At 37.5% G+C, this 21,458-nt stretch overlaps 1 protein-coding gene across 1 annotated transcript in view; it reads right to left on the reverse strand.

The window, feature by feature from the left end:
* Positions 1-21,458, reverse strand: part of TM9SF2 (transmembrane 9 superfamily member 2) — a 57,905-nt gene that overhangs the window by 3,762 nt on the left and 32,685 nt on the right. Inside the window, exons 10-16 of the mRNA XM_045810953.2 lie at positions 16,918-17,050; positions 13,758-13,877; positions 12,540-12,597; positions 7,222-7,381; positions 5,369-5,520; positions 4,183-4,294; positions 309-480 (exon numbers count right to left, since the gene is read on the reverse strand). Of these exons, the coding sequence (XP_045666909.1) occupies positions 309-480; positions 4,183-4,294; positions 5,369-5,520; positions 7,222-7,381; positions 12,540-12,597; positions 13,758-13,877; positions 16,918-17,050 (907 nt within the window). The remainder of the gene's footprint in view (positions 1-308; positions 481-4,182; positions 4,295-5,368; positions 5,521-7,221; positions 7,382-12,539; positions 12,598-13,757; positions 13,878-16,917; positions 17,051-21,458) is intronic.

Below are 21,458 nucleotides of genomic sequence, written 5' to 3' on the forward strand. Positions count from 1 at the left end.
AACATGAGAAAGACTGCACCATTAAGAGGTTACCAGGGGAAAACTGGGCCAGTGTGGGTCCAGGTACCCCCGGCTGGTAGCAGAACAATGGAGCATGTCTAGCCTTCTTCCTTTAGGTTTGGTTCCCTCACTTCTGGTTTACTGACGTGCCCCTCACAGCGGGGCAGACCAAAGAATGCTTAGCTGCACTGAGAACTAAACACAGGAGTGCTGAGTAGTAGACAGCTTCATGGATTTTATAAAAGGAAATATTTATAAATAATTTGTCTACAAACTTGTTAACTAAAACTAATCATTTTAATTCTTACCGGTAAAAAGAAAGAAGATCAAAACCATTATCATGGTATAGCCAAAGTACAGAATTGTACTTGCTGTTCCTGTGATCTGCAGTTTTGAAAAGAAGTAGTGTATTGCATATATTAAGAAATAAACTGCAGTAAAGCCACTGGTAAGGAATGAACGCCATTGCCAATGATAATCCTAGGTAGAAAAGAAAAAAAACAAGAATTACTTTGCAATTAATAGATAACATGTAGGTGAAGAGAGTTATAAAGCAAACACATCTAAGTGAAACAACCCCAAACCTAATTATTGCTATTATTTCCAGTCTCATTCCCCTACTGAACTCTGCCCATTTCTCTCCTCATTAAAGATGCTAAAAACCATCCCCCCTGCTTTTGGGGGAGCTACTTGAAACTGGCTAAAAACACGTTGAAAAATCTTTTTTTTTAAGATTTTATTTATTTATTTGAGAGGGAAAGCGAGTGAGCAGAACTAGGGGGAGCGGCAGGCAGAGGGAGAGGGAGAGGGAGAAGCAGGCTCCCCGCCAAGCAGGGCGCCCGACGCAGGGCTCGATCCTAGGACCCCAGCCATCATGACCCGAGCCAAAGACAGACGCTTAACCGACTAAGCCACCCAGGCGCCCCTGAAAAATCTTAAATGGTTTATGTACTTTAAAATGTACTCCTCCCAAAGAAAAGCAATGTACAAGAGCTTACTTATGTAATTCAAAATTAATATTACTTCTCTTACAGTCTGGTTAACTGTATATTAGGAAGATTATCCTATCAAAGCCTGGTTGAAATCTATTTTCAGTTACTACTAACAAAATTTAAACAAAGTCGATATTTATTTATTTGATAGAGAGAGAGACAGCAAGAGAGGGAACACAAGCAGGGGGAGTGAGAGAGGGAGAAGCAGGCTCCCCACTGAGCAGGGAGCCCGATGCGGGACTCGATCCCAGGACCCTGGGATCATGACCTGGGCCGAAGGCAGAAGCTTAATGACTGGGCCATCCAGGCACCCCAACAAGGTCAGTATTTAAAACAGCTCTTCTTATTTTCACATAAAGTAGCTTAGCAGGAGATCTTAAAAAAAAATACTTCACTCTTTTCTACCCCTTGGAATATGTGAAAAATAAATATACTTAAAAAGCATACCAGCACAAATGAGAAAATCTTAAGGAATCCACACACAGAAACTACTAGAGCAAATAAATTCAGCAAGTTGCAGGGTACAAGATTGAAATGAAAATCAGCTGTGTTTTTAAATGCTAATATGGAACCATTTGAAAAGGAAATTTAAAAAATAATTCTATTTACAACAGCATCCAAAAAAATAAAATACCTAGGAACAAATTCAACCAAGGATGTGAAAGGCTTATATACTGAAAACTATAAAACATTGGTAAAAAAATTAAAGATGACTGAAATAAATGGAAAGACATCCTGTGCTCATGGACTAGAAGACTTAATACTGTTAAGATGGCAATACTGGAGCGCCTGGGTGGCTCAGTCGGTTAAGGGTCTGCCTTCAGCTCAGGTCATGATCCCGGAATCCTGGGATGGAGCCCTGCATCGGGCTCCCTGCTCTGCTGGAAGCCTGCTTCTTCCTTTCCCACTCCCCCTGCTTATGTTCCCTCTCTCGCTGGCTGTCTCTCTGTCAAATAAATAAATAAAATCTTAAAAAAAAAAAAAAAGACGTTTCCTAAAAATCTCACAGATTCAATGCATTTGCTATCAGAATTCCAATGACCTTTTTTGCAAAAAATGAAAAGCTGATCCCAAATTCATATGAAATTTCAAAGGGTCCTAAATAGCCAAAATAATCTTCACAAAAGAACAAAGCTGGAGGGCTTACCCTTCCCAATTCCAGAATTTACTACAAAGCTATAGTAATCAAAACAGTGTGGTACTGGCATAAGGACAGCATACACACCACTGGAACAGAACTGAGAATCCAGATATAAAACCATACATCTATGGCCAATGCATTTTCCACAAGGTTACAAGTCCATTCAATGAAGAAATGGTATTGGAAAAACTGAATATCCAACATGCAAAGGTGGATTCCTAATTAATTACCATAATAAAAATTAACTTAAAATGGATCAATGACCTAAATATATAAGCTAAAACTAGAGGTAAGTGAAAAAAACTGAGAAAAACTCAGAAAAAAACAGAGAGGTAAATTTTCATTGCCTTGGATTTAGCAATGAATTTTTAGATATGGCAACAAAAGAAAAAAATAGATAAATCAGACTTTATCAAAATTAAAAACTTGTGTAAAGGCCATTACCAAGTAATAAATACAACCTGCAATATAAAAATATTTGCAAATATATTCTCTAATTTATCTGATAAAGGTCTAGTACTTAGTATTTGGTATACAGAACTCTTACAACTCAACAAAAAGATGAACTACCCAGTTCATAAACGGGCAAAAGATCTGAACAGACATTTCTCCAAACACGATACAGATGGTCAACAAGCAAAAAGAAGATGCTCAACATCATTAGTCACTGGGAAATGAAAATCAAAACCACAAAAAGATACCACTTCATACCTACTAGGATGGCTAGAATTAAAAAAAAAAAAAAAGGGGGAACACAGCAGCAAGTGTAGGAAAGGATGTGGAGAATTAGAACCCTTGTGCATTGCTGGTACGAATGCAAAATGGTACAGCCACTGTGAAAAACAGTTTGGTGGTTCTGCAAAAAGTTAAAGAATTATCATATGACTCAGCGATTCCACTCCTCTGTATATACTCCAAAGAACTGAAAACTGGTACTCAAAACAAGTATTTGCACGTGAATGTTCACTGCAGCACTATTCTCAATAGCCAGAAGATGGAAACAAATCTAATTTCCATCAACAGATAAATGGATAAATTGGGATATAGCTCTACAATGGAATATTATTCAGCTATAAAAAGTAACAAAGTACTGAATCTTGAAAACATTCTGCTAAAGTGAAAGAAGCCAGACCCAAAAGGCCACATATTGTAGGATTCCATTTATGTGAAATGTCCAGAATAGGTAAATTTGTAGACAGAAAGCAGATTGGTGATTGCCAGGGTCTTGTAGGGAGAGGAGAATGGGAAGTAACTGCTTAATAGGTATGAGGTTTTATTTAAGGGTGATGAAAATATTTCAGAACTAGAAAGAGGTGGTAGTTACACAACACTGTAAATGAATGTAGTAAGTGCCCTGGACTGTTCGCTTTAAAATGGCTGAGTTTAAGTTATGTAAGCTTAACCTTAATTTTTTAAAAAAAGCATCTCAAGTTTAATAAAGTTAGATTTAACCTCCTGTATAGAAAATAACTACACCGGGGATGTACTGTATGGTGACTAACATAATATAATAAAAAATCATTATTTAAAAAAAAAAAGAAAAAAAAAAAAAGAAAAAAGAAAATAACTACAAAAGAATGATTTAATACAACCCAGACCTCTAAAAATTAATTCTACATATGAATGCCATCATTTTGCCATGAATATAATTCATTAAAATGTAATCACTGAAATGTTTTAATGAATTTTTCCACTTAAAAATGTTTACTAAACTTTCAGTCTAGAAATACCTATATTTTGTAAAGAATATTAATTTTTAATTCAGACATTTAAAAGCTCAAAAATGAAAACTTAGCATAATGTGCTATTCTCAGAAAATTAACATTTATAAATTTAAGCTCTAAATAAATATAAATACAGTGAACTGAGATACTATCTTAATCCATTCCTAAAGAAGGCTACATTTGATTTAGGAATACAGGTCCATTTCTATCTTAATAAACACATATTTACAGAAATTATTTCAATTAATAGTATTCAAAGTTGCTTTATGCCGAAAGTATAAATACTGTCTACAAATTAATATAAGTGAACATTGTTAATACATACCTCTGCACATAGGTGGAAATAGCAAAGAAGTATAGTTGCTTCTGAACATGTAATCACCAAAATGATAAACACCAGAAATAGGAAGCCAAACATGTAATACATCTGGTGTGACCTATAATAAACACGTGAGGATTAAACTAAAAACATTTTCTCTTGACACAGTAAATGACACAATCTTTTCACGTTCCCTGAATTGGGGAAGGTTTGCTTTTTGTCCCAACTAATCAAAGACAACAAATTCTCGTAAGTGTAGACAGTGATGGAGTAGGGGTGGGGCAAGGAGAGGAAAGGATTCGGCAATGTCATCGGATTCTGTCTTCTCACTCAACCCGAAACTCTTACTCAAATATGCTTAGTCTAATTGTCTACCGGTGAGTCAGATAAATTCAATAAAAAATTAATGGACAGGCAGAGCCAAAGTAAAAAAGGGTTCGATTTGGTACAAATTGTTTCTTATCGTGTGTGACAGAAACATCTGAATTGTGAAAATGCTTTCACAATCGAGAAGGAAAGATATGTTCTAGTCGCTAAAAAGCTCAAATTCAGTTCTGACTTTATGCTACTGCAAACCCTGGTACCTGCTGTAACATGCCGATGTGACTGACCGATGATGATATATTGCAGTGTATACTCCCTGATAACAGACTGGCTCAAAATTAGCACTATGAGTTTCTCCATGCAAACAAGAAATCAGAGAACGAAGGAATCCTGGGATTAGTAAGAACTCTGGAGGTCATCTACCTCCACCCTTCTCCCAGCACTCGCTCGACTCCCCTTTATCACAGGCTCAGAGTAGCTTCTCTCTGAAGCAATACAGATTACTTATTGAAGAACACAGGTTTGGATAGACAGGTTAATTTTCTGTTACATGGTAGCTGTTTGACACAAATAAATTACTTAACATCCAAACCTTCACCTCTTTCTCTCTAAAATGGGATAATACCCACCTCACAGAGGTCTGAGAATTAAAAGAACTAATAAGCACTCAACAAATAATCGCTGTTATCACCACTGTTCCTTTTCTCACACGGAAGAGATAAAATAACCTTTTGGCTCTCAAGGTTTTTGATTATTAGAGAACAGTTTACATTTATAAGATATAAATAGTCATTCAGAGAAACAAAAAGAGAAAGTTAATACTACATACAATGAAAATGGGAATAAGAAGACTTCACCCTTAGCTTACCAGATACTATTCAGAATGAAGAAAAGCTGTATAAAGATGCAGCCAAAGGGTAAAATCCCTCCCATGATAATACCAGGCAATGGCTTTGTGTAGAAGGACTGCTCAGGAATCTGACGTGGAATCTGATTGGTTCGAACGGGGTGTTCAATGGCCTTCAGTAAAATAAAGAAAGCATTCACAATTATGTATTTATTTTAAAAATTCTTCTCTATATTAGACTATTTGCCTGCTTTTCTCTCAGCTTCCAAGCCAACACTACTGACAATACAAATCTACTTAAATCATCAAACTGAAATGTGTATTTAGAAGCAATGACCCAAACACTATCAGGACAATATTCATCTGTGCACTGGAGCAAGCCACCACTGTTTCCAGCAGCTATCCACTAATGGCTTTAGATAAAGTAAGAAATACATAGAAGGAGATAATGTAGTACTTAAAAATAATAGTTAAGACAAAAGTAGAGTTACTTTTTCCCTTTTAGTTATATACTTGTAAGACATCAGCTGGTTCTGAAATTACTGTCAATGTATTTTTATTTGGAGATGGGCAATGTCATCTTTATTAAAATAGCTGAATTCTACTAAGACTTAAGAACACAAAGGCAAAAATGAATGGCTATATGAAGCTTTATGACCATAAGCTATTGATAATATTCTCCCTTTCATAACACGACATGGTAGTACAAAAATAAGTGAAACCTAAAGTACCTAAAACACAGCTAAGGGGGAAAACGGGTACCTGCAGAAATTCACTTGCCTGCAAAAATTGCAAAAACATACTTCTATAGTTTTTGTGATGATACATCAGAAACTTAAAACTTGGTATTCTCATTGAGATTATACTTCTGTGGACTAAATTATTTTACAGATACACATGTGTACAGGTAGAGAATCATCATGTCCTTCCTTCAGTGTTTGTATTTTTAACAGGCATATTTTCAGAATTTTAAGTACTTATTTATGTAATCAAAAAAATTTTAAATCATGTTAGGTCACTATTTATGCTATATAGATTTAAAATAATAAATTTTCAATTCCCAAGAATTGAAGGCTGGCATGGTAGGTGCAGTGGAGATAATGAAGCACTGACAGCTTGTTCCAGGACATTCTGGGTCCCCTTCACAAAGTGTATGAGAGTAATTCATTATATTTCCTTTAACCTTGTGGACCAGACGCTTTCAGAGAAGAGCAAGGATAGTGAAGTGAGAAGGACAGTGAAGAATAAATTCTCATTTTCTTTTTAGCCTGAGGTCAGAAGAGGGCAGCAGAGGTGGAGAAGACTGGGGGGAGGGTGGAACTCAGCTTCAACGAGAATCTTCCTTAAAATCAAGTATTAGCAGGAAAACCATGTAAAATTTATTGTAAAGCTATATGTTAAAAAAAGGGTTACTGTACTTTCTAGTCACTTCTCCTATAGCTTTCCTCCTAACCCATACTCTTTGTTTACTTCGTTTTAAGAAATACAGAAACACTTAATGCTAAGGAAACAATGCCATATTTTTTAGGTTAGAAAAAAAAAGTAATTCAAGCATTTTTAATGTTAAAGGTCAAAGTTTTCATCAGTTTAAGTTAGCATTTCATTTCCTATTAATCTATACTTTCCACTCACTTACAAAAATTTGAAATCTAAGTTTACATCTGCAACTTCTCTACCACACCCCAAAAATACTATTTTAAGAATGACTGCAATCAAATTAAGAGGTCATCCGTTTTCTATAAAATCCAGATCACATCGGATAAATATATCTTTTAGACACCTTTTTTTTAAGACACTTTCCTATCTTTTAAGGTGGCATATGCTAATTTCCATAGCTGAAATTTATTTGAATAAATTAACACCTATAAACTTACATTCTTCTTAAAACCAAAGTATGCACCAATAAATGTTAGAGGCACAGATATGCAGAACCAAAGAGCCAATATGGCAACCAATGTTCCAAAAGGAATAGCTGCTGAAGATCCTTCTCCCCAGAGAATCAGATTCATTATAAAGAAGTCAGCAAATACGATCCTGAAAGACACAATAGGCTTTTGGGTAAAACTTGAGTCAGAAGCAAATGATATAGTACCAATCACATGTAATTAATATTATAATTTCTATGTTATATACAAAGAAAATGAAATTGCTGAGTAATGGGGTATATGAATTTAAAACTTCACTAGAAATTGCCAAATTACTTTCCAGATTTTTCTGCCTGACTTAAACTCCCACCAGCAGTTTATGAAAGTTATCTCTTTACATATTTCCTCATGTTTTAGATTGTCAAGTTTGTTGTTTTAATTTGCATTTCCTGTTGACAACTGCCTCTGAGCATCTTATGTTTGTTGGCTTTATAGGTACTATTTCTGTGACTTGCTGGTTACATCTACTGCTCATTTTTCATTTGGGTTATACATCTTTTCCAAAGTTATAGGTGTGAGTTATTTATATATTCTAGCTACTAAATAATTCCTTGTTAAATATCTCGTTCTCCCAGTTGATAGCTTTTTATGAACCCAAACAAGTGAACGTGTGTACTAAATTTCCCTTCAGTCTTTCTTCTATGAGTACCTTTTAAAAAACATGGCTGTAATCATACTATAATTGCTTCTACACTCCCCACACACAGTTTTTAATGTGATCGGTCATCAATTTTCCCCTTTATCCGTTGTGTACTTTAAAAGAAGAAAGTCTTTCCTAACCTGGGATCATGATGATACTTTTCTATATTTTCTTCTAATCATTATGCCCATTACATTTAGATTGTACCTGGAATTGATTGTGTGTGTGACTGGTAAGAAGAGAGTTTCTCCCTTCATATAGACAATTTTACCAGCATCATTTAACACTTCCTCTGGTTTGTAATGCCACATCTAGCATGCTTCCACGAATATCTGGTCTATTTCTATGTTTTCTGTGCTAGTAGCCACGGCACATTGCCAAGCCCCTCGTACACTAGGTATTCTCATCGAGTAACATGGTGAATTTGTATCTCATACTAGTTAATTAGCTTTGTAAACTTGTCACCTGGATGGTGCATGTTTTGACAAGTTATTTCAGATATTGTGAAGGTTTTCTGTGGCTAATACTCCTGTGAATAGAGTCCTCTTCCCATACAACTACAACTACCATTAAAACATTTAATTTGCTATTGGTAGTATTCAGGATGTTGGAATATTAGCTGATATCTAGCCATACTGCCAAACTCTTGCATTAATTCTCTATGTTTTATGGCTGAAATTTGTTGATGTTCTCTGTATACAAATTATATTACAAATAAATTGAGATTTTTATTAATATAAGGAAGCATTTCTTTCTCCATTAAATTCTTTTTAAATATGGAAACAATGTTTAGTAACATCAAATGCCACTTTGTTGCGTCTACTGTAATAATTACATGCAGGTGTTTATTTACGTAAAATTACATGAATTAATTTTGTGTCATTACGTGGTACTTTTTTAATTAAATATTTATTTTTGAGAGAGAGGGAGGGAGAGAGGGAGGGAGGGAGGGATGTAGGGAGGGAGAGGGAGAACAGGAGCCGGGGGCGGGGGGAGGCAAAGGGAGAAGCAGACTCCTCGTTGAGCAGGGAGAATGACGTGGGACTGGATCCCAGGACCCTGAGATCGTGACCTGAGCCAAAGGTAGATGCTTAACTGACTGAGCCACCCAGGAATCCCATTAAATGGTACTCCTTTTCCTAGGTGAACACCAATTCTTCCTGCCCCCTTGGGTTCTTGGTGCACTCTTGTGTGCTTTTCCTCTCTCTCCCTCTCTCATTACCTCACCATCCTTCTGGTGAACACCTACTTTTCAGGGTGGGATGAAGAAGATAAATCAAAGAAGGGCTGATCAGAGATATAAAAAAACTGGTTTAAGATAATTTCTATGAAGCCAAAAAAGAAAGACGTTTCAAGGAGAAAGTATCCCAATATTAGATAATGTAGAGAGAGAGACTGAAGACAGAGAAAATGATTTCTAGGTTTAAAAATGGGAATGTAGGTCAGAAAAACTAAAAGGCAGCCCACGGAATGGGAGAATATATTTGCAAATGACACTACAGATAAAGGACTGGTATCCAAGATCTACAAAGAACTTCTCAAACTCAATACACGAGAAACAAATAAACAAATCAAAAAATGGGCAGAAGATATGAACAGACACTTTTCCAATGATGACATACAAAAGGCTAACAGACACATGAAAAAATGTTCAAAATCATTAGCCATCAGGGAAATTCAAATCAAAACCACACTGAGATACCACCTTACGCCAGTTAGAATGGCAAAAATAGACAAGGCAAGAAACAACAATTGTTGGAGAGGATGTGGAGAAAGGGGATCCCTCCTACATTGTTGGTGGGAATGCAAGTTGGTACAGCCACTCTGGAAAACAGTGTGGAGGTCCCTTAAAAGGTTAAAAATCGAGCTACCCTATGGTCCAGCCATTGCACTACTGGGTGTTTACCCCAAAGATACAGACGTAGTGAAGAGATGGGCCATATGCACCCCAATGTTCATAGCAGCAATGTCCACAATAGCTAAATCGTGGAAGAAGCCTAGATGCCCTTCAACAGATGACCGGATTAAGAAGTTGTGGTCCATATATACAATGGAATATTACTCAGCTATCAGAAAGAACGAGTTCTCAACATTTGCTACAACATGGATGGCACTGGAGGAGATAATGCTAAGTGAAATAAGTCAAGCAGAGAAAGACAACTATCATATGATTTCTCTCATCTATGGAACATAAGAACTAGAATGATCAGTAGGGGAAGAAAGGGATAAAGAAAGGGGGGGTAATCAGAAGGGGGAATGAAACATGAGAGACTCTGGACTATGAGAAACAAACTGAGGACCTCGGAGGGGAGGGGGGTGGGGGAATGGGATAGACCGGTGATGGGTAGTAAGGAGGGCACGTATTGCATGGTGCACTGGGTGTTATACACAACTAATGAATCATCGAGCCTTACATCGGAAACCGGGGATGTACTGTATGGTGACTAACATAATATAATAAAAAATCATTAAAAAAAAGAAAAGGGAATGTGGGGCACCTGGGTGGCTCAGTCATTAAGCGACTGCCTCTGGCTCAGGTCATGATCCCAGGGTCCTCGGATCAAGCCCTGAGTCGGGCTCCCTGCTCAGTGGGAAGTCTGCTTCTCCTCCCTCTGCTTGTGTTCCCTCTCTCGCTGTCTCTCTCTGTCAAATAAATAAAATCTTAAAAAAAAGGGGGGGGGAATGTTGTTGGTAACCTTTGAGAAAAGCTTTCACTAAAGTGATGGAGAAGACAGACAGATGATGTGGCTTTATGCTGTAAATGTATGCTGAGAAAATGAGAAAAAAGGAATGTAGGATATTTTTTCAAGGCAGCTTGTTGGGAACGTAAAAGAAGTTAGATAGTAGAGGGAAAGATGCCTATGAGATGAAGCTCTTTTTAGGATTTAGGAGGCCTAAGTATATTTGTAGGAAAGGAGATGAAACACATGAACAGAACGTAGAAAAAGGGAGAAACAGAAGATGCTAGAGATTAGGAGGAATATCTGAAAGGCAAGATTCTGAAGGAAATCACAGCTGACTTATCCTGGGAAGAAGAGACACTTCTTTAGTTGACAAAAGCATTTAGTTTGAGAAAAGCATCTAAAAATCTGAATACAACATGAATGGCTGAGAAGCATGCTATTCTTCATGAAGATAATTATCTGAGAGAACCTTTATCCCAAACATGTATAAACAATGCAACTATTGTCACTCTTTCATTTCTGGCTTGCAAATGGAATAGTCCAGGTTTCTAAATTTAACTTTTGGCTTTCATTATTGCTGCTGATTGCTCAGAGGCTGGCTCCTGTCCACCAGAAATCCGAAGCTGGGAAGAAAGTGGGTTCTAGTTCTAGGACCAGACATCAATCAGATACTTGATATCAAAAGCTATCCTCCAAAGGGTCACAGTTATTGTTTGTTTTTTTGGTGTGATCATTGTTTTTTTTAAACGCTTGCTACATATTACTCTACTGAATGGAATAAACTCTAAATAAAACTTAATACTTTAAAACAATTTTTTATAACATTGTATGTCAACTATATTTCAAAGATATTAGTTTCAGGTGTACAACAGTGATTTGACAATGTCTATCCATTGCTCACTGCTCACCATGATAATAAAGTCACCGTCTGTTATATAATGTTAGTACAGTATTATTGACTATGTTCCTTATGCAGTACTTTTCACCTCTATTGCTTATTTATTTTACAACTGGACGTTTGTACCTCTTAATCCTCTTCACTTATTTTGCCCATCCACCTCCCCTCTCCCCTCCGGCAACCACAAATTTGTCCTCTGTATTTATGAGTCTACTTCTGTTTTGCTTGTTTATTTTTAGATTCCACATGTAAGTGAAATATTATCGTATCTGTCTTTCTCTGTCTGACTTATTTCACTTAGCATAATACTCTCTAGGTCCATCCATATTGTCACAAATGGCGAGATCTCGTTCTTTTTTTATAGCTGAGTGATATTCCATTGTGTGTGTGTGTGTATATATATATATTCACACACACACCACATCTTCTTTACCCCATTCATCTATCAATGGACACTTAGGTGGCTTAAAGGTGGCAATACTTTTGACAGAAATCTGAAAATGTTCACTTCCCTAAACTATATTCAAGTGAAAACCCCTTCTTGTGATCAGGTCAAAAGCTTTCAATGCAGCCTTACACATGGGCTAAGAAACAGACTTTAAGGAAAAGGAATGTAACAATTTCTCATGCCCAAAAATATTTTTCCAGGGATGCCTGGGTGGCTCAGTCGGTTAAGCGTCTGCCTTTGGATCAGGTCATGATCCCAGGGTCTTAGGACCGAGTCCCACATCAGGCTCCTTGCTCAGCAGGGAGCCTACTTCTCCCTCTGCCTGCTGCTCCCCCTGCTTGTGCTCTCTCTCAACAAATAAATAAAATCTTAAAAAAAAAAAAAAAAAGATACTTTTTCCAGATATGGCAGGTGGTAGTCACTGTGTAAATGTTTATTAAATATTCACTTTTTATCCCTTTTTAAAAAATTAAATTCATTTTCTAGGGTACATGGTTTAGAGAACAAGAAGATTCAAGACTTAAGAAATCGAAAATTTGGGAACTAAATTTTATGACTATGTAAGAAAGTTACTATTGAAAAGTTACTATTACTTACCCAGGACAAAGAAATGATGTCAATAAAACATTTGTTTTCCACTTCTCACCTCCAAAGGCTGTAGAAGAAAACAAAAGTGGAATAACACAGACTTTTCTTCAAAGCAAACCAAATGGCCGTATATGTCCAGGATTAAACAAATTTTCAGACAGCACTGGGTCCTCACTCCTAGAAAATCACACTAGCAAATGGTATGACAGGCCCTCCACAAGTGACGCAGATCAGAGACGCACATCACAGCACTTTCCTTGACAAACCAAGCTCTCAAGATGTTTGCTTCAGCGTAATAAACCTAACACTTAAAGGAAGGTCATCAAGACCACTTCTTTTTCTAATTTTTTTTTTAAATTTCCAAATAAAACAAACCCTTAAGCTCTAGGCCAGTTTCAATCCATGGGACTGGGTAGAGAAAGGGCATACTGGGGATTCTCCTTTGCCTTGCAGCCAGTTTCAGAATTTGTTATAAAACTAGGAACCCTCAAGCCTAAAGTGTAGCACATTTAAATTTTCTAACTGAAAGTCTGTACATGAAGATGTTTTCAGAGCATGGGTTTTTTTACCTCCTCCCTGTCACTTTAAATTACAGGTTACCTATGAGGTTATCTCAGTAGACTTCAGGATTCCATGGCAAACGCTGGCATTCACTGACCCTGGCAAAACTGCTTTGCAAGTCATCTAGTCATATCCCATCCTTACCCTGTGGCCCTGATGCTTTTTTTCACTGAAATTTATTTTACTTTTAGAAAGTAAGAATACAAGAGACTACAACGAATTATATTATAAAAGCAAATTAAATTATGTCAGGGCTCTTTAGCATGACCTCTCACTTAAGAAAAGGTATTACTATATATACTACTTATTTTAGTTAATAAATCAGTGATACTCCTAAGTATATTATCTTCCTTTATTAGTCTATATACATTTCTATGAATGTAGCAAATCTAAGTTGTTCAGCCAAACCTCTTATGTCAAAACTTAGAAGTAAAAGAACAGAGGGGATGGTGGATACGCAGCACCTAAATTTGCTTACCTCACCGTATGAACATTTTTAAACAAAATCTAGGGATGGTCATCCACATCACAAGCTTCTTTTAAATAAAGCTATGTATCTATAATACATATTGTTTCGAGAAAATCACCGACTAGACGCACAGGCTCAGGTGCAGTGATGGAGCAGATGAGATTCCTGACCTGACAGTCAAGGTGGCTCTTACTTACACTTATAAAATCTGGCAGCGACATAGCCAGCAGGAGTGCCCAGCAGCACCCACAGGACCACAGCACAAGTCATCAGTGCTCCTCTGTTGGCAGGTGACAAAAATCCCAGGCAAGCAAAAACTAAAAAATAAGTGATTTTAAGTTACAAATTTTATTCCTGTTTCCTTTCTGAAGTAATAGAAGACCCCTTTCATTTTTTTAAACAAGAAACCAAATACAATCTCATTAATATACTGTCTTACCATACAGTCACACTAAATCTTAGCAATATTTTAAGGTACTACATCAACAGGATAATAAATAAAGCAAACTGTACTTTGGCCATTTCTTGTCAGGGTCCATAAGATCCCACCTTTCCTATTATCTGGGAAGGCTGACTGGGTGCTCACGAATGCTTTCAGCTCTTCTGATTCAAGTACAGCTTTTTTTTTTTTTTTTTTTAAGATTTTTAAATTTTTTTTAGAGAGAGAGGAGGAAGGGAGGGAGGGATGGAGAGAGAGAGAGAGAGCGCGCGCACGCGCGTGCACATGAGTTGGGGGAGGGGCAAAGGGGAAAAAGAGGGGCGAGAGAGAGAGAGAGACAGAGAGAGAGAGAGAGACAGTGAGAATTTCAAGTAGACCCCGTGCTGAGCATAGAGCTGATGTGGGGCTCGATCCCATGACCCTGAGACCTTGAGTTGAAACCAAGAGTCGCTTAACCAACTGAGCTACCCAGGTGCCCTGTCAAGTATAGCTTTTAAAAATTAATATGAATAAAGATATTCCCACCATGAAATAGTCCCACTTTTGTTCCCTTTAAAAATAATACTTGGGGAGGCAGTGGTGCCTGGGTGGCTTAGTCGGTTAAGCATCTGCCTTAGTCGGTTAAGCATCAGGTCATGATCCCAGAGTCCCAGGATTGAGCTCTGCATTGGGCTCCCTACTCAACAGGGAGTCCGCTTCTCCTTCTCCCTCTGCTGCCTCTCTCTTGCTCATGCTCTCTCAAATAAATATATAAAATCTAAAAAATAAATAAATAAATAAAAATACTGAATCCTCTGGGGTGAAAAATGCCTTATAACATTCAAACACAAAAGACCAGACAAAACCTAACCAATGAATAAAACAAGAGAATAAAGATTTCACAGTACCATTTGCTTTCTGAACACAAGTTACTGAAGGACTTGGTCAATGACCTGGGGAAATTCTGGCTTCTACCTTTATTTACTTGGTTGGTTTTATTTGTTCTTCCTTATATAACCCACCTGACTAATAAGAATAAAAATGATATCTTGTATTTGTAGAGATTCCTGGCTTTAAGCTGGGATTCAGAAGTTATCACTTTGCTCAGAAAGAAATCCAAGTGGCCTTTTAATCCCAGGAGCAAGAAAGTTCCCAGGGTTTCCGAGGTGTACATAATCAAGCACATGTCCACCCACACCTTCTCATCAGTACCGACCGAAGGGCATGAGGAGAAACTCACAAGCAGGAAACCAACCAGGGTAACTTTAGAAGACCTATCAGAATTTCAACCAAAATGCATCCCCCCCTTTCTCCCCAGAACTGAGAAATGGACTGTTCTGAAGGAGAAAGTTCATATTTGAGCATTTAAGGAAAATGATCCATAGGTTCTCTGAAACTTTCCTTCCTCACGAATTCACTTTCTAGCAGACCCCAACAAGGACCAGATGATGACAGAAGGCAACTCCCAATAAAATTTTCAAAGAGAATTTTATCCTGAAGCACCCACTCTGCTCCTGCTCTACCCTGGCTCTCTGGCGATCTAATGCCTTCATGCTATCCTCTGGCTGGTTCCAAATCTCTGTCATGATGCCTTCTCCCAACCTACCCTCTTCGGTATAATATACTTAAGAATTCTAGGCCTACCCATCACAGCTGCATCTCCTTACCTAAGTAGCTAAAGATACATGTTCTAGTTAATCTTCAGGTTAGTCTTCAAAGTAAGCCCAGAGGTGTAAGTCAGTGGTTCTCAAACTTAGGTGCCAGACATTTGGAAGTGAGAATCCTCTTTGTAAAGCATTTATATAGTTCCATCACAAAAATGTGGAATAATTTTACTAACGTAAAGTGACTTTAGCATTACATATTTAATATGCAAACATAAGAACAAATGTTCATTAAAAAATTGTTAAAAGGTCAGGGATTTCCGAATTCTTCCAGTAATAATTCATGTGTTACTGTTCATTAGTAGAAGGCACCAATAAAGGAAACATAAGGAAAATAAAAGCAAAATTTAGAAAATTCTATTCATAAACCTTTTTTTCTTACAATTAAGAAAACTGCAGAAATACCGTATTCCCATACAGCAGCCTCAGAACCACCCCTGTGACTGATCAGTAACTCAAAGGGGGAGGAGGGGCTATTTAAAAAAAATGGTTGTCTTAATTGACAAAAATTTAAGTATTAACATTTCTGAAGATTTTCAGGTGGCACAAAGAGGAGATATTTTTTGTGTAGGAAGCTCTCTTCTGAACACTGCTAGTGAAGAAAGGTCTTGCTTCCTAAATCCTTCTCAGATGAGGAAGGTCGAAAAAAAGCTTTCTGCCTCATTCCCTCTTCTCCTTTTTTTTCTTCCAGTGGAAGCCAAAAATGTCTTGGGATCCTAATCATACTGCTCCTGGTGGGGTGGCAGAGTCAACCTGGATGACTCTGGTTCCAAGCCACCCAGACTGAGACCCAGCTGGTCTTCAAGTACCTAGTCCTCTTTAGCTCCAACTCCATGACAAAGGCTTGGTCTCTATGCAGCCGTAAGGGGATATGAAGTCAGATTTCTGGCACAGCTAACCCTGCCTCCCAGTAACGTATAGCCAAAGCACACAGACTTAAAAGCGAAAAGGGCTCTTAGAAACAATCAAGCCTAGCTACACTTAGGAAAACTGGTTTCCATGTTGTTGTTGTTTTTTTAAGATTTTATCTATTTATTTTAGAGAGAGAACACGTGAGTGCACAGCAGGGGAGGGATAGAGGGAGAGAGAAAATCTCAAGCTGACTCCTTGCTGAGCGCCGAGCAGGGCTCGATCCCATAATCCGGAGATCATGACCTGCACTGAAATCAAGAGTTGGATGCTTAATCGAGTCACCCAGGCCCCCCAGAACACTGGTTTTCAAATATTTATTTAGAAAAAGTATTTTCTACTTTTTAATTTTCCCTTAATACTTACATAGAGTCACAAAAGTCATAATTAAAATCTGTGTCCCCGATCCAAGAAAGACTGATAGTAGCATCCCTTTTCTTGGAGGACGGAATATATCACCATGAACTAGTTTCCAGCCAAATTCTTCCTGGGCATCCTCCTAAAAAGGGAATGAAGTTGTTTAATTGACATGTGGTATCACCAGGACAGCTAGACAGTTTGTTCACTGGTAAATATGCTGACACTGAAAATTTTTTTTAAACTTACAAATGTAGTATTTATTTCAATTCCAAAGTTTTATGAAGTTTGACTCCTAGAGCTTTCTACAGTCTTCCTGAATTGCTTTTAAAGGAATGTTGCATGTTAAGGTCTATAAAAATATATTGAGTAACTTCAAAAAGATACAAAATAATGTGATACTTATCTAATTCTAGTCGAGCTTTATGAGCCAACCTGCTGACTTAATTTTTACTCACACTCTATCCTTTTCAATCTACATTTACTAATTTCCAAAATGAATGAATGGTATTAGGTTTCACAGCTACTTTGCTGGGTAAAGTAGGCTTAGCTATGAGCATATGAATAAGTTTGCCACCAGCCCTAACTGCTCTCCTGATCTCTAGACACACGTACACAATTTGCCTAATCAACAGCTCCACATGGTTGTTTAACAAGCATCCTGAACAGAATCACCCACAACTGAATGGATTCTCCCTCCCCACCTATACTCATTCTGCAGCAGCACCCCACCCCCCAACCCGGTCACCCAGTAGTAAAAGCTCCATCTCGCCAGCTGTTCAGTCTCCAAAACTTTGGAATCCTCCTTAATTCCCCCCTTTTTTCACACCTTGAATACAGTCCTTTAACAAATCTTCAGCTCTACCTCCAAAATATTTCAGCAGAACCCAACACTAGCCCCCTGTTCGAGTCATGACCTCTCACTTGGCTATTGCAATATATACCGCACTGACCTCTGTGTTCCCACCCTTGCTTCTGTTCAGTTACTTCTCAATACAGGAACCAGCAGGGTCCTTTAACCAACTGGGTGCTTTGGACCAGAAACATGGGGTCATTTATTTTCTCTCCCTCTTCCACCTTCTCCACAGTCAACCAGTCTATCAGTATTCCATCCCACCTTCTAAACACCCTCTGTATCTGTCTGTCCACCTCCTTTTTTCTTCCCTGCCACCATCCTATTTCTGAGAGTTCCATAACCACCTCTGGACTGGTTTCTGTACCTTCAATCTTGCCCTGCTCTGAATGATTCTCCACGTAATATTCAAAGTGATTTTCCTACATCACAAACCTGGCTAGGTCAGTGCTGTTTAAAATCCTTTTAAGAGCTTCCCTGTGACCTTCAAACTGTATTGCTTACAAGCCCTTCAGACTCTGGCCCCCGTTACTTTTTCAGCGTCATTTCTCTACATTTCCTTCAGGATGGATCTCGTCTCTACCCCAAATTCCCAAACTTCTATCTTTGTAGCAGACAATGCTATTGATAATGTGGTACATTTACTCATATTTTTAAATAAATATAAATCAAGTGAAATTTGAAACATGGAAACTTTTATATAGGTACTAATCCTGCTCTTACAATGGCTAACATAAGGAAATAATAAAAATAAAAATACTTCCATATATACCAGGGAATTACACTCTAGTCACTTTTGATGAATGTACAAATTGAAGTTTTATTAAAAGTACATGGGTTCTTTTTTTTTTTTTTTTTTTTAAAGATTTTATTTATTTATTCGACAGAGATAGAGACAGCCAGCGAGAGAGGGAGCACAAGCAGGGGGAGTGGGAGAGGAAGAAGCAGGCTCATAGCAGAAGAGCCTGATGTGGGGCTCGATCCCATAACGCCATGATCACGCCCTGAGCCGAAGGCAGACGCTTAACCGCTGTGCCACCCAGGCGCCCCAAAAGTACATGGGTTCTAAATGGATTGAATAAAATTATATTTGGGATTGGCTTCAAAATAACTGAAAGGGAGGAGCTGGTGGGATTCTAAAACAAAAGTGAACATGAGCTGAAAACTGCTGGACCAGGGTGATGGGTATATTACTCTCCGTGCTTCTGTGAATGTCTACATTAAAAGTATATGGGGAAAAAGATACACTCATCTCTTCTTTTAGGTGGGGTAGTGTTACAGACGAGGGACCATTTCTGATTACTTTTTTACTGAATTAGCACTAAAAAATTCAGAGTTAAGTGAAAACTAAGTTTCCCATAAAGGGCCAGGTCCCCTTTCTTTGGAGAAAACAAATGTGACTAGTTTTTTATTATCTTTGCAGAGATACTCTACTTATACATAAGGAAATGCATGAATACCTTTTCTCATTTTGCATAAATGGCAGCATGTTATTCAAATTATTTCACACCTTGCTCTTTTAGTCTAATGATATCATGGAGATGCTTCCACATTTGTATATACAGAATTGCCTCATTCTTTTTAATGATTACACAGTATTCCACTACAGGGACATTCCCTAATTTATAAAAATCAGTCCCCTATTAATGAGTATTTGGGTTTCTTAAGATCTTTTGTTATTATAAGTAATAATATACTGTTTTAAAATAAAAAATAGCAGTAATAATGAAAACCTTTGCATCCAAGTTAGTTTCTAAGAACTGAATTGTTGGGTCAAACTATTTACATTATAAACTAATATTGCCAAAGTGCTTTTCATTAAGTTATACCAATTTACATTCTCATAAACTATGCATCAAAGTGCTCATGTCCTCAATCCCCCACCACATTATCAAACATTTTAATTTGTCAGTGTGCCAGAGCACTGCAGTTTTATTTTGCATTTCTCTTATTATGAATGATGCTGCATCTTTTTATGTGTTTAAGAACCATTTCTGTGTTTTTTTTTTTTTTTAAGATTTTACTTGTCAGAGAGAGAGAGCGTGAGAGCGTGCATGCACACACAAGTAGGCAGAGCTACAGGCAGAGAGAGAAGCAGGCTCCCCGCCCAGCAAGGAGACCGATGTGGGGCTTGATCCCAGGACTCTGGGATCATGACCCGAGCCAAAGGCAGATGCTTCACCGATTGAGCCACCCAGGCATCCCTTGTGTTTCTTTTTAATGGCCTCTCTTTTCATGTACCATGCCTGGTTTCTTACTGGGCTGCTGCTTGTTTTTTTAATGATTTTAGGATTTCTTTATTTATGAGGAATTAACTCTTTGTTTGTGACATGTGTTAGATATTTTCCCATTTGACTTTCACCTTTTTACTTAATGGTATTTCTTACTATTCAAATTTTTTTTTTAAAGATTTTATTTATTTATTTGACAGAGATAAAGACAGCCAGCGAGAGAGGGAACACAAGCAGGGGGAGTGGGAGAGGAAGAAGCAGACTCATAGCAGAGGAGCCTGATGTGGGGCTCGATCCCATAATGCCGGGATCACGCCCTGAGCCGAAGGCAGTAGCTTAACCGCTGTGCCACCCAGGCGCCCCATTATTCAAATTTTTTTAAACATAGTAATCATAGAGCAATCATTTCTTTTATAACTTCTGGCTCTCTGTGATACTTAAAAAATTCTACCCTTCTTCAAGATTTAAAAATAACTTCTCATGTGTTCTAGTACTTTATAGTTTCATATTTTGATTTAACATAAAGAATAAGGTTGGAATCTACCTTATTTTTCAACCAGATGGCCACCCACTTTATCCAATACTATACACCAAATTTGTTTTTTCTCTGCTGATACATTTTTGTTAATCTCCAAATTTAGACTCATTATAAACAGAAAATGTTTACTTGGAATCTCTTTGTTCACCCATCTTTCTAAATATCTCTTTCAGATTGTTTTTTATTTATTTATTTTCTGCTAAAGTACTTATATAGAAATTTCTTCAAGTATGATCGATTGAAGGATTGATTGATTCACTGCTAGTTTACTTCTATAGATATTCCTTCAGTGATGGTCTGTAGTCCACTATTTCTGTTCATCTGAAAAAGGTATTTCACCTTTATTCTTGAAAGATACCTTCTCTAGGTACATGATTCCACGTAAACAGTTAATTTCCCTCACCGATTTAAGATGTTCTGTCTCTGAGCTCCCATTTCCAATTTAACAGTTTTTCTTTTGCAGATTCTCATGCTTTTTTCCCCCCTCTGGCTGATTCTAAGATATTTTTTCCTCTGGTGTTCTATGGTTTTGTCACAGTTGATCAAGATGTGGATTTCTTATTATTTCTTCTGCTTGGGACACACTGTGTTTCCTTTATCTAAATATTCCTGTAATTTTTTCACATACTTTATACTCTGTAATTAATAGTTGTAGTACCTGACATCTTCAGGGGAGTTCTAAACGTTTACTGTGAATTTTTTGTGAATTTCTAATAGATCATTTTTAAAAATTTATTTATTTATTTCTAGAGAAGGTGGGGGGAAGCAGAGAAAGAGGAAGAGAAAGAATCCCAAGCAGACACTCCGCCGAGCGGGGAGCCCAACGTGGGCTCAATCTCATGACCGTGAGATCATGACCTGAGCTGAAATCAAGAGTCAGATGCTCATCCGATTGGGCCACCCAGGCGCCCCTAGATCATATTTTATT

This window comes from Ursus americanus, chromosome 10 (assembly GCF_024610735.1).
Source record: "Ursus americanus isolate L20-20 chromosome 10, mUrsAme1.1.p, whole genome shotgun sequence".
In the NCBI taxonomy this organism is placed as follows: Eukaryota; Metazoa; Chordata; class Mammalia; order Carnivora; family Ursidae; genus Ursus; species Ursus americanus.